This window comes from Tamandua tetradactyla, chromosome 4, assembly GCF_023851605.1.
Source record: "Tamandua tetradactyla isolate mTamTet1 chromosome 4, mTamTet1.pri, whole genome shotgun sequence".
In the NCBI taxonomy this organism is placed as follows: domain Eukaryota; kingdom Metazoa; phylum Chordata; class Mammalia; order Pilosa; family Myrmecophagidae; genus Tamandua; species Tamandua tetradactyla.
Window position 1 is genome coordinate 11,915,214 of NC_135330.1, and position 13,235 is coordinate 11,928,448.

The 13,235-nt window shown below is 35.0% G+C and overlaps 1 protein-coding gene across 1 annotated transcript; it reads right to left on the reverse strand.

Annotated features, from left to right (window-relative positions):
• Positions 1 to 9,727: 9,727 nt before the first annotated feature.
• LOC143680161 (olfactory receptor 6K3-like) lies at positions 9,728 to 10,684 on the reverse strand. Its single transcript, XM_077156773.1, has one exon. It carries the CDS (start codon positions 10,682 to 10,684, stop codon positions 9,728 to 9,730), a length of 957 nt encoding a protein of 318 aa, XP_077012888.1.
• Between the last annotated feature and the right edge of the window lie 2,551 nt (positions 10,685 to 13,235).

The window sequence follows — 13,235 nt, forward strand, 5'->3', positions numbered from 1 at the left end:
CTGTCAGGCTGCTGACTGTGAGGGCAAGGGAGAGCCTTCTGGGCTGGCTCTGGTCAGCTGGCAGCATCTCCATGGGAGTCCACCTGTTCAAGACGGGTCCAGCTTCCAGCTGTAGGTTTGTTAGAGCCGTTATAAACTAACCTTCCCTCCTGTGGATGGGGTGGAGGCTCACAGGATCCCTTGATTCATCTTGTAGCCAGAGGCCCCAGCATGAGGAACTTGGCAGGTCAGCCCGAGTGGGACATCACACCAAGCAGCTGAGTATACCAAAGATTTGGAGAACTGTCTGGGGTCTTCTGACCTTAGAGGAAAGATGTGGATTTTAAACAAACAAAGTATTACTGACTGAGCTAAAATATGCTTGTTAATGGCTATGTTCTATACTTACTGTTTGGAAAGAGTCACTTTAAAGATATGTGATATTTGAAAGTAAAGCTTTTTTTTTGTCAATAGAATGCTATTTTTTATTCTTACATCATGAGGGATGATAACACAGATTTCATGATCTGCTTTTTGATGAAAAGAAAAGACTGAGATTTGAAGGGAACTAGTACAAATCTGTGAAACATAGACTTTCACTTTATTTTTATAAGCATAAACTGCCAACATGGGGTGTTGATTTCACTGTTTTCAGGAAAGAATATTTTAAATAAATATGCATTACTCACATGAACAAAAACAAACAAAAAAGAATTAATTAATTTGGAGTCCTGGACCAAAATATTGCTTATAATATTTCATACAATAGAGCACCTAGGAAGGGGATGAAGTATTTCATAGGAAGTAGAGGGGGCATTTTAATTTCCGTAAATTGGGAAATTCCTAAGTCAAGAGTAAACACAGGCTCTGAAAAGACAGAAAGCACCTTGCACTTCACATTCATCTCAAGTGAATGAAAGGTGATAGGTAGTCTAAACTCTTAAAGAGAGCACCAGCCAAGGCAGATCCAATTTGCAATGACTGTGAAAGGTGGATTTGCATTGATTTAGTTGTTATTAGCTCCTGGCACTCAAGGAAATCTGTCATATCACTAGCTGGATAACAATTTAAGGAACAAACAGCTCAGCGATTAAATCATAGTACACTTAAGCATATTAAAGTATACACTGTGCAAAAAAAGATTACAAGTAAAACAAAGGAAACAGGAAACAGTTGTCTATCCAAAGGAAAAAGACAAAAATCCAGAAACCATCAACAAAGAAGGGCAAATTTTTGACATACTGGACAAAGACCTTTACAAAACAATACTCAATATGCTCAAGGAAATAAAATAAAACAAAGAGAACAAACTAAGGATATCATGAAAACAGCAAAAGAACAATATGAGACTCACAACAGAAATTTTAAAAAGAAACCAGTTGAAAATACAATAACTGAAATGAAAAATTCCTTAGATGATTTCAACAGCAAATCGGAGCTGGCAGAAGAAAGAATCAGTTATCTCAAGGATAAGACAATTGAAATAATCCAGGCTAAGAAGAAGAAAGAAAAAAAAATTTAGAGAGAATAGAGCTTATGAGATTTGTGGGGCACCATTGAGCCTGTCCATATATGTATTATGGGAGCCCAGAAGGAGCAGAAAGAGAGAAAGTGGCAGAATGTATATTCAAAGAAATAATGGCAAAATACTTACTACCCAAATTAATGAGGGACATCATATGCACATAAACGAAGTCCAATGAAACCCAAACAGGATGGGCACAAAGAGAGCCATGCCCAGAAACATAGTAGTCAAACTATCAAAAGTCAACGACAAGGAAAGAGTTGTGAAAATAGCAAGAGAAAAGCAATGGGTTACGTACAAAGTAAACTCAATAAGAGAAGGTGCCAATTTATTATCAGAAACCTTGGAGGTAAGGGGGCAATAGGTTGAAATATTTAAAGTGCTGAAAGGAAACAATCACTGACAAATAATTTATACCCAATTAAGCTGTTTTTCAAAACTGAGGGAGAGATTAAGATTTTCCAGATAAACAAAAGCTGGGGAAGTTCATCATCATGAAATCTGCCCCATAAGCAGTTCTTAAGGGAGTTTTTCAGACAGAAATTAAAGCACATTAGATGGTGGATCAAGGCAGCATTAAGAAATAGAGACCACTGATAAAGGTTAACTATATGGGTAAATTATAAATTCCAGCATTGACTGTACTGCATGTTTTGTCTATTTTAGAAGCTGTAAGGAGTAAAAAGAGTAAAAAAAAACTCCTTACTGTTTCTAAAATGCAAATACATAAAAATGGTGATAAACATATGGTTTGGGAATACAACATATAAAGATATAATTTGTAACAAATGCAACAAAAAGGTGAGGGGATGAAGAGGTGTAGGAACAGTGTATGTGTATGCTGTCGAAGTTAAGTGGTATTACATTAAACATAAATGTTATAGCTGTATGTTACAGTTGAGGTCCCTGGTAACCACAAAGGAAATACACATATAAATATACACATAAAAAATTAGAAGGGACTCAAAATAGTACAATACAAAAAATCATTTAAATGTGAAAATAAACATTAGTGGAAGAATTGAGGGAAAAAGGTATATGACTTACAAAGACTGCATAGCAAAAGGGCAAAAGAATGTCTTGCATAATTGATAGCTACTTTAAATGTAAGTGGATTAAACACTCCACTCAAAAGGCATAGATAAGCAGAATGAATAAAAATGCATGAACCAACTATATTGATTGTTTACAAGAGATTCACATTACATTTAAAGACACAAGCAGGTTGAGACTGAAAGGATGGAAAAAATATACCATGCAAACAGTAACCCAGTGAATATTATAGTAATACAAGTGTGCTAATATCAGATAAAACAGACTTTAATTTAAAAACTGTTATGAAGAACAAAGAAGGTTACTATATACTGATAAGGGGATCAATTCAGCAATAAGATACAACAATTATAAATGTATATGTAAATAATGGCAAAGGCTCCAAATATTTGAAGCAAATAATGACGAATATAAAGAAATAGTTCCAAATTAATAGTGTTATACAAGATCAACATGCAACAATCAGTGGTGTTTCAATATGAACTCGGCTTTGATCATTTTATTGAATTTATTGAGGTAGAGAAGTTAAACATGTGGGATAAAATTGCTAACTTACTACCAAAGTCAAATTTGTGATTTATAAAAATAATTACAATGGCTGTGGAAAAATTATGATAGAAATTTATACTGTCAATGGTAGTTGATTTCAAAGAACAGGAAATGTCTTAGAGTTATTTATCTAAGAAATGCAAATGATTCATTTTTTTTAACTATCATTCAATAGATACAAAGGATACTTTTGACTATAAATAGTTAAAAGAAAGTGAAAATGTTTAACTCTGGAAAGGCAAATAATATCTAAAATTCATATTTCTATTTTCTAAAGTGTATTGTTGCAAATCACAATCTTTATTGTGCTTTTCTTTCAAACACACCTGAAAATTTTAATAAGCTAATCTTTACCAAATTTACATGCTTGCTGTTCTAATGAACAGTTATGAAACTAAAATTAAAATAATTTATTTACTTAAATATCATTTTTTCACAAATCACACTGAGGTTTAAATTATAAATTTTTAATTCATTTTTTATTAGAACTACTCCACTTCATGAAAGCACATTCACTTTCATTATCCAAACCTCTGTCATTCTGTCTCTTTCTATCTTTAATAAAAGAAATCCTTCAACTAATTATAGGGTCATGCGTTTGAAAAAGTCAATGTTTTACAAGTGTAGGGAAAACTAAAGTGATAAAGTAAGAATTCCGTGGGTTTGTGTATGTGTGTGTGTGTGTGTGTGTTTGCATGTGTGGGTGAGAGAGAGAGCAGAGTGAGAGAGAGGGAGAGAAAGAGTTTACATGTATGGGTACAAAAAATAACAAAAGATCAATGTGCCAAAGCTCTAACTCTTCATAGCACATATGGAAGCATCTGCCATGACATCTAAGGTTAGTTATAGATTATTGCAGTTTTGTGGATGAGTTGTATTTTCTTGTTTTTTGTTGTTGTTGCTTGTTTGTTTTGTTTTGCATTTGAAGCTCCTTGGGTATTTCATCACTTCTCTAGCTTGTGTATCTCATATGTTTTTATGACCTTTACTGAGCACAACTTGTGGGACAGTTCCTGTGGAGCTGGGAAATTCCCTAAATCTTTTGATTCTACTTCCTCCATCCAGAGTTCTCAAGAAGACCATGGTTCTCTGCATTTGCTTCTTCAAGCTTTGATTAGTTTCCCCAGAGTTTATGTGAATTCTACCACTTAATTCCTAGACTTTTTTTCTCCTCTTTCTTCAATTTGGTCAAATTAGTACTTCCTTCTATTGGATCTCATCTGTGTTTGAGCTAAAGGAAACACAGGACTAATAATGTTTTGGGTTTATTTTATTTAGTTTTTGTTTGTTCTAATGCTGCTCTTACTTTTTATTTACTATACAAATTTGATCATTGCTGGGTTACCCAATAGACATACTCATCTGATACTTTAGACATTTCAGCCAAAGAGAAGAATAATTATTTTTTCTTTTCTTGAAGGGAATGTTACAAATGTAATTCAGGGTACTCAAGTAGCCATCATGAATGTTTTTGGACAACCTTATGTATACATTCCTCTTTATTATTATATCTTTAACTTTTATTCACTGCCTACAAAATCTAAAGATTGATCAACTCCCATCTTTGCATATTTCAATGGGAATTTTGGTGGAAGGAAATTTAGTTATGTGGATTTAAATTGTTTTCTTTTGTTTTTTAACATTTTTTATTGTATAGTATAATATATATAAAGCAAAGAAATAAAAAAGCAATAGTTTTCAAATCACTCTTAAAAATTGGTTACAGGATAGAACCCAGAGTAGGGAGATGGGACTATCTGATGTTCTGGAGAGGCTGGGCTAGGTTTCAGGACTTATCTGGACCAGGGACCCATCTGGAGGTTGTAGGTTTCTGGCAAGTTACTCTAGTACCTGAAACCCTTGTAGAATCTTATATATTGCCCTAGGTGTTCTTTAGGATTTCCTGGAATGGTCCTGGTGGGGGTTGGCAGGTTATGAAAAGTAGCGAGCTCTACCTGAAGTTCGCATAAGAGCAACCTCCAGAGTAGCCTCTTGACTCTATTTAAACTCTCTCTGCCACTGAGACTTTATTAATTATACTTCCTTTCCCCCATTTGGTCAGGATGTAATTGTTGATCCAATGGTGCCAGGTCTGGATTCATCCCTGGTAGCCCTCTCCTACGTTACCAGAGAGACTTTCATCCCTGGATGTCATGTTCCATGTAGGGGGTAGGGCAATGATTTCACTTGCAGAGTTGGACTTAGAGAAACTGAGGCCACATATGAGCAACAATAGAGGTCCTCCAAGTAATTCTTAGGCATGCCTATAGGGAGTCTAAGCTTCTCTGCTATCTACATAAGTTTCACGAGAATAAGTCTCATGATTGAGGGCATGGCCTACTGATTTGGGTGTCCCTAAAGTTTGACACAGTATCAGGGGATTCATGATGGTAAGGTTTAATAGTTCCATTGTCTTTCTCCCCTCCCTCAGGGGGCTTTGCCAATACTTTTTGATTATCTGGTTAATATACTCTAAGATGGTTCCAGGCATTACAATAATCTATACAGGATAAAAGGATTTGTGGATTGAAGGACCTCTTTCTCATTCTATCCTCTCTGTGTTTCACTTGTTCAAATGAGCTATACAGATAGGTTGAATTAGATTATGCACTACAGAAAATTTCAGTTCCAGACCAAATAAACCTTTCTCCCAGTGGTCTCATAGAGTATATCAAAATATAGACATTGTTCTATATTTATATAGAACATTCTATAGTATATGTTCTAAAATATAGACACTGTCTTCCTAACCCCTATGTCCTGAATTACTTTAACCCCAAGCTGTTCGACTTTGTTCTTATCTCTAAATATCAGGTTATATATATATAAAACAGCCTCTCAAACTCCAGAAATAATAATCACCATTCCAGACTTAATACGTTTGCTCTAAAAGCTTACAATCTAGGCCTCTGTTTTCTTATAAGCATTTTCTAAAGGTGACCATACCACTGTTGTTCTTTTGTTTCTAGCTTATTTTATCTCACCAAATGTCCCACTTGTTTATTCACAACATTGCATATCTCACAACATTGTTCCTTTCTGTGGCAGCACAACCTTTGTTCATAAGTATACACCATCGTTTACCATTTTACATCTCCGTGAGTACATCCTTCAGCCATCTGTATTCATCTGGCATCATGAAGAGTGCCCAAAGTCCACAGTCCATTAACATTCTAATTTTAGATAATTTCATTGTCCCCAAGAGACAGAAAACCAATAAATACACCCTCACCAAATAGGAAATCCAAACCTCCTCTTAACTATGGTCCCCCACCCCATTATTTACCTCTGCTATTGCTGAAGTAGTGCTGATAGTTTCCTTTTGAACATAGCTCACAGCATGCAATAGCAGTTTTTCCCCTGTACACTGGAGTTATAAATACTCTTTACATAATAATCATATCTTTAAAGTAATTCTTTCAAGGACTCATTCATATTTCTAGTGTGAGTCAGTGGGACACGTAGGTCTATACACCCCCTTACAATCTTGTTCATCTTCAATATGGTATTATTACTTCTAGACCCACTAGAGAAACACTTTCACTCCTATCTATTCCCTTACATTGGAGTTCAACCTCATTAGCTAACGGTTCACCCATCTCTAGCTTCTATGTATTTCTAAGTCCCTATATTCTGTATTATAAGTCTCTGATTATACCTTTATGCTGGTCATAAAAATGGTTGTCCTTTTGTACCTGGCTAATTTCAAGAAGAATGTATAACCTTGTGCTTAAGGGTACAATGACCTATATGTCTGTTAGGTCTAATTCATTTATCAGATTTTTAACTTCTTTATTTCCTTGTTGATCTTCTGTCCATTTGTTCTATCTATAGAGGAAATTGGTGTATTGAAGTCTCTTACTATTATTGTTGAAACATCTATCGCTCCATTCAGTTTTGCCAATATCTGTCTCATGTACTTTGGAGCTCCTTGATTGGGAGCATAAACATTTATGATTGTTATATCTTCTTAGCGAATTGACCTTTAATTAGTATAGAGTGTCCTTCTATCTCTCTTATGATATCTTTACATTTAAAGTCTGTTTCATCTGATATTAGTATAGCTACTCCTTCTTTCTTTTGTTTACAACTTGCATGGAAAATCTTTTTCCATCCTTTCACTTTCAATCTATTTGTATCCTTGTGTCTAAGATGAGCTTCTTGTAAGCAGCATATAGTTGGATTATGCTTTTTAATTCACTCTGCCAATCTGTATCTTTAAATTGGTAAATTTAGTCTGCTAATATTCAAAGCTATTACTGAAAAGGTGTTTCTTGATCCCACCATCTTATCTTCTTAATTATATTTTTCAGATCTATATATTCTTTTTCCTCTTACTCTTTGTATTCTTTAAATTGCCCTTACTTGTACTCTTCAATTCTGTGCTCTCCTCCAGACCTCCCTCTCCTGTCTTTTTATTTTTTTCAGCCAGCAGAACTCCTTTTAGTATTTCTTGTAGGGCCAATCTCTTGTTGACAAATTCTTTTTGGACCTCTTTGTCTGTGAAAGCTTTAATCTCTCCCTCAATTTTAAAGGACAGTTTGGCTGGGTATAGAATTCTTGGCTGAAAGTCTTTCTTTTCCAGGATCTTGAATATATCATACCACTGCTTTCTCACCTCCAGGGTGCTAGTTGAGTAGTCTGAACTCAGTCTTATTTGGTTTCCCTTGTATGTAGTGGATTGCTTTTCTAGTGTTGCTTTCAGAATTTTCTTCTCTTCAACATTTGACAGACTAATTAGTATGTGCCTTGGGGAAGGCCTATTTGGATTTATTCTGTTTGAAGTTCTTTGGGTGTCTTTTACTTGTATATTTATGTCCTTTAAGAGGGTTGGGAAGTTTTCCCCCATTAAATCCTCAACTACTCTTCCTAGCCCTTTACTCCTCTCTTCTCCTTCTGGGACACCAATGATTCTAATATTTGCAGGCTTGGTTTTGTCTATCATTTCCCTGAGTTTCCATTGAATTTTTTCCATTTTTTTTTTTTTTGCCATTAGCTGTTTTGAGTCTTTAAAGTCAGTTATCCTGTCTTCTATATCATTTATTCTTTATTCTGTCTCTTCAAATCTGATGTTGTGTGCCCCTAGTATGTTTTTTATTTGGTCACAGAGTCTTTAATCTCTGTGATTTCCACTATTTTTCTATTTATTCTTTGAAATTCCTCTTTGTGCTCTTCTACTGTATTCTCGGTCTCCTTTATGTAATTTGCTCTACTTATTTTATTAAGTAAAGTTGTATGGACATCTTCAATTAGTTGTTCCAATGTCTGTGTCTCCTCTGGTGTTTTAATTTGGTCATTAGGCAGGGCTATATCTGTCTGCATTGTGATATGCTTAGTGATCTTCTGCTGTCTTCTTTGCATGTAGATGTCTTGTTTGATTTGCTTTGGGAGTTGATTTCTTTCAGTAGTCTAAGGCCTTGTGGTTGTACAGCAGGGAGCAGGGCACAGGGTGGAGCATTCAGTACGGTGATTTGTTTCAGGGCAGGTCTAGGCACAGGTTGGGGATGTTACGCTGGTGCTTGTGAACATGAGTGCCCAGTGGCCAGGGAGGATGTAGCTGTGAAGGTTCAACTGTCTGGGGGTCCTAGCCCTGGTGTGCACTGGTCTAAGGCACAGGCCCCTTTGGATGCATGTGTAGAGCTGTGGCAGCAAGTTGGCTTTGCTCCTTTTTGGATTGGGGGCAGATATGACCCAGCTGTGCACTTTCTCAGTGCTGGGAAGTGAGGCTGAGAGCTGTGTGCTGTAAGACTCACATTTCAAAGAAGGCAAAAATGACAACACAAATAATGCAGCTCAAAGTTATCTATGTATGTGTGTGTGTGTGTTTGAAAGTACAAATGCTTTGAAATAGCGGTTACAGCTAAAATAAAATCATGGTTGAATTCTACTACTTAGTCTAGAAAATCAACAGCAGCAAAAACATTATAAATAATAATCATAGAAAAGGTAACCCTAAGTGTGTGTTTTTACTTTAACATGCTATTTTTATTATATTCATTATTATTGTATTCTTTAAAGTAGTCATAACAAATTTCAGTAGTTAGTGGCAAATAATATTAAGGGTAACATTTTTGTACTTGCTTTGTGGTATTTACTATTCTAAGCACTTTTAAAGAGTAACTTATTTAATTTTTATAATAACCACTTGAAGTCCTATTTGTTAAAAAAGTCTTAGTTTTTATTTCTTTTATATTCATTTTATAAATAGTGAAATTAAGATACAGAGGGGTTAAATAGTAACTTGCTCAAGGTCTCAGTCAATATGTGCAGCACTGCAGTGTGCACCTTCACCTCTTCTGTAGATCTAATGCTCTCAACCACCACATTTTATAGTCTTATAGCTATTATTGACATTTATTATTATTATTATAAAATTACTTTACATAAAAGTATAACCTAATGGATTAATATCATTTTTGCTTTCTGTAGTGTATCCATCTAAGTATATCTAGAGAGGAAATCCATGCTATTTTATTTGAACATGTATAAACAGAATAAACATGTACTCTTAGACATGGGAAGGTGTATTGGGGTAAAAAAAACACAGACAGTGATTGAGCTATATGTTCTTTTATAGTTTAGTATGTTAGAGTAACATCCAGAGTGGAAATTGCTTATAAATTAGCATTTACTTGAAGATGCATTAAACACCTTCTGAGGGCAGAGAAGCTTCTTAATTGCAGTCTTCATATCCTTGTTTCTCAGACTATAGATAATAGGGTTGAAAAAAGGAGCAAGGACTGCAAACATTAATGCAATGGCTGTGTCCAAAACTGGTGGGAAGGTAGTAGAGAAACGCAGGTACATGAGGGACACACTGCCATAGAACATCAGAAAGACACTAAGATGGGCTGCACAGGTGGAAAAGGCCTTCTGGCGGCCGTCAGCAGAGGGGATCTTCAGGATCACAGTAATGATTCTGACATAAGAGAGGGAAATAATCAGGACAGAGAAGATGATGGCAATAGCATGGATCACATCCTCAATCAGAATCACGGAAGTATCTGTGCAGGCCAAGCGCAGAACAGGTCCAAAGTCACAGAAGAGCTGATGGATTTGATTGGGGCCACAAAAGGGCAATGTGGAAATCCACACAATCTCTGGAAGCAACACAAGAAAGCCAAAGATGCAGGAGCCTGCAGAGAGCTGAGCACACAGCCGGGGGGTCATAATGGTTGGGTAATGGAGAGGGTTACAGATGGCTACATACCTGTCAATGGCCATGGTGGTCAGTAAAATCCCCTCCGAATTTCCAAGTGAATGAAAAAAGTACATCTGCAAGAGGCAACCAATCATGGAGGTGGTCCTCTGCTTACTGATGAGGTTCGAGAGCATCTTGGGAATGGTGGCGGTGGTATACCAGATCTCCAAAAATGAGAAAATGCTGATGAAATTGTACATGGGATTGTGGAGACGTGTATCTATCCAGATTGCAAAAAAAACAATGAGATTCCCAATGACAATGAATATGTAGATGATGAACAAAGGAATGAAAAAGAGGATGCTACCATCTTCGAACAGGGGAAATCCAGAGAAGAGAAATTCTGTCACAGTTGTAGTTTGATTACTTCTCATCATAGTCTCAGACTTAACTGGTGTGAGTAGAAGACACAGCTCACGCCTTAGATGAAATGTAAAGAATCAGATCTGATGGCTTATTTAAAGGTTGAATGAAGAATATGCATTAGGCAGGTCATCCTTAATTCATTCATTGATTCATTAAACAGAAATTTATTTAGTGTCTACTATGTGCTAAGTAAAGTTGTGGATTTATTAAATTCAGCTGTAAAAAACAGTCTGCTTCATAGAGCTTATATTCTAATGAAGGAGATAAATAATAATCAAATAAATGCATCAATAATGCCACATTTATAAACTATATAATGTATAAAGTAGAATTATAAGGTATTAATACTGAGAGACTTTTGTATTGTATTGAATTGTATTCAATTCAAAAATTGTATTGAATTACTTAACCACATAAATTTTCTAGCAGCTCTTAGCTACAGATTAGACTATGAAAACTCATAGATTTCTTACCCTTTTATAGTTATTGTAAAGTTCTGTTCTGCATTTTCCTGAGTATTGCCAGTTTCAAATACTCTGAACCTTTGTCAAATCATAGAACAGATTGAATATGGTAAGGGGAAAGGAGAAGACTTTTAGGGACAGAAGCCCTGGTAATAAACTCTATTCCCAGTAGCAGAATAACTAATCTAGCAGAAATTGACCAGCTCAGAAAGAAAAAGCCTGAGAAAAATTCAGCAATAGAAGACTTTGGAAGCACCAAGAATGCCCAGCAGGTAAATCATGAGTTTTTCCTTTAGAACTTGAATGATGAAATCTTTCAATCAAGCTCCGAAAGGGTCATTCCATGAAAAATATTAGGAAGAAACCGAGACTCTTATTGACTAGTCATATCTTCTTATTCAGGTTGTTTATATCTGACAAATACTCTTAGGTTACAAGAAAATAAAAGTCAAATGTTGGTATTTAAGCACAATTTTTAGTGCTTGCTACCACTTCCCCTAAAAGGAACATGACCAATAAAAATAGTGCATCTAAAAGCAGAGGGAAGAAACTCATAAGGCATACTCAGGGATTGTTCTCCAGGCCAGGAAATTCGGAAACCTTGCCTAATAGAGAAGTAGATACAAAAATCAGTCAAGGAAGAATTTTAAACACAAAGGAAGTGTGAGAAATAATTTATTTTTTGGAATAATTTGGAGACAGATAAATATGAACTCTTTATTCAATTAATTCAGAATATTTGGTTATGCTGTATGTCAGTGTTTCTCCAATAAGACAGAAAAATCTCTTTTGAGATAATGCTGTAAAATATGGATGAGCAAAATTAATTTACAACTCTGTGTAGTTTTATTGAAGAATGATATTTGAATTTCCAAGTGAAAACAAGATATTTTAAAGATAAATGGAATTAATGAAAAATATTTGGCACATTTTGGTACTTTTCAGAGTTCTCATTATAGAACAGATTTTATACCTGCAACAGATTCTATTAAGAAATGGCTTACATTGACCAAGTTTGACAAATATTACTTTAGATGCTTCTGGAAAATCAAGAACTCATGGAGAATTAAGACATGTTGATTGTTCTTATGTATACTAGTCCTTGAGAGTTCCATAAAATAGCATTATTGAAAATAGAAAAATGTTATTGCTCTACAAATATCAGTGTATTTCGATATCTGTAGCATATTTAGGTGCTGTTTAAAGAATATTAGGTACTACATAGATATATATATATGTATGTTCTCTTAACAACTTCTCTTAACTGTTTACATTTTGGTAAATGATCATTATAGAGACAAGCCAACTCTTCCCTCTCATTGCTAGACTATTGAAACAGGTATTTGCTAGTTTTCTGATATTATGTGGTATATAAAACAGGCTACCAAGAGAATGTTTGAAAAAGATGATCTACTCCACAGTCAACTGACAAGTCTTTCAATATCCTTATTTTAAAGATGTAATGTTGACTTTATAAAATTGAATGACATAAAAATCAATTAGTAGGTTTTAATTACTCTGAGATGGTTATTATTTATGAATTTAATTAGGAAAAAGCGATTTGTAAATTAATCTGATGACTTGATAGAAACAAGCCTTTGCTAAATTAAAATGTAACTTGGGAGGTGCAAGGGTAGTTCAGTGGTAGAATTCTCGCCTGCCGTGCAGGAGACCCAGGTTCGATTCCTGGTCCACTCACTTCCCCAGAGACAAACAAACAACAACAAAAAAGATTCAACAAATGGTGCATCAGTAAGGGGATACTCACATGGAAAAATAATGAAATGTGACTCCACCATGCAGCACACACAAAAAAAGGTAACTTGGCAAAAAGTAGTGACTTGACTATCATGGTGGTCACAGAGCGAGATCTTAAATGTGTTGATGCATAACAAACATTGATATGAAAAGTATATTTGCTTATCTCTAAGGAAAACATTAACTAGAAAACAGGAATTAACCATTGAACAAGGAAAAACATGAAAAACAAACAAATCAAAAATGGCAACCAAAAAAAAAAAAAACCCCAGAAATCATTTGGAAACGAGTTTAATTTAAAAATTGTTTAAAGAAAAAAAACCAATTATTTTTATACATC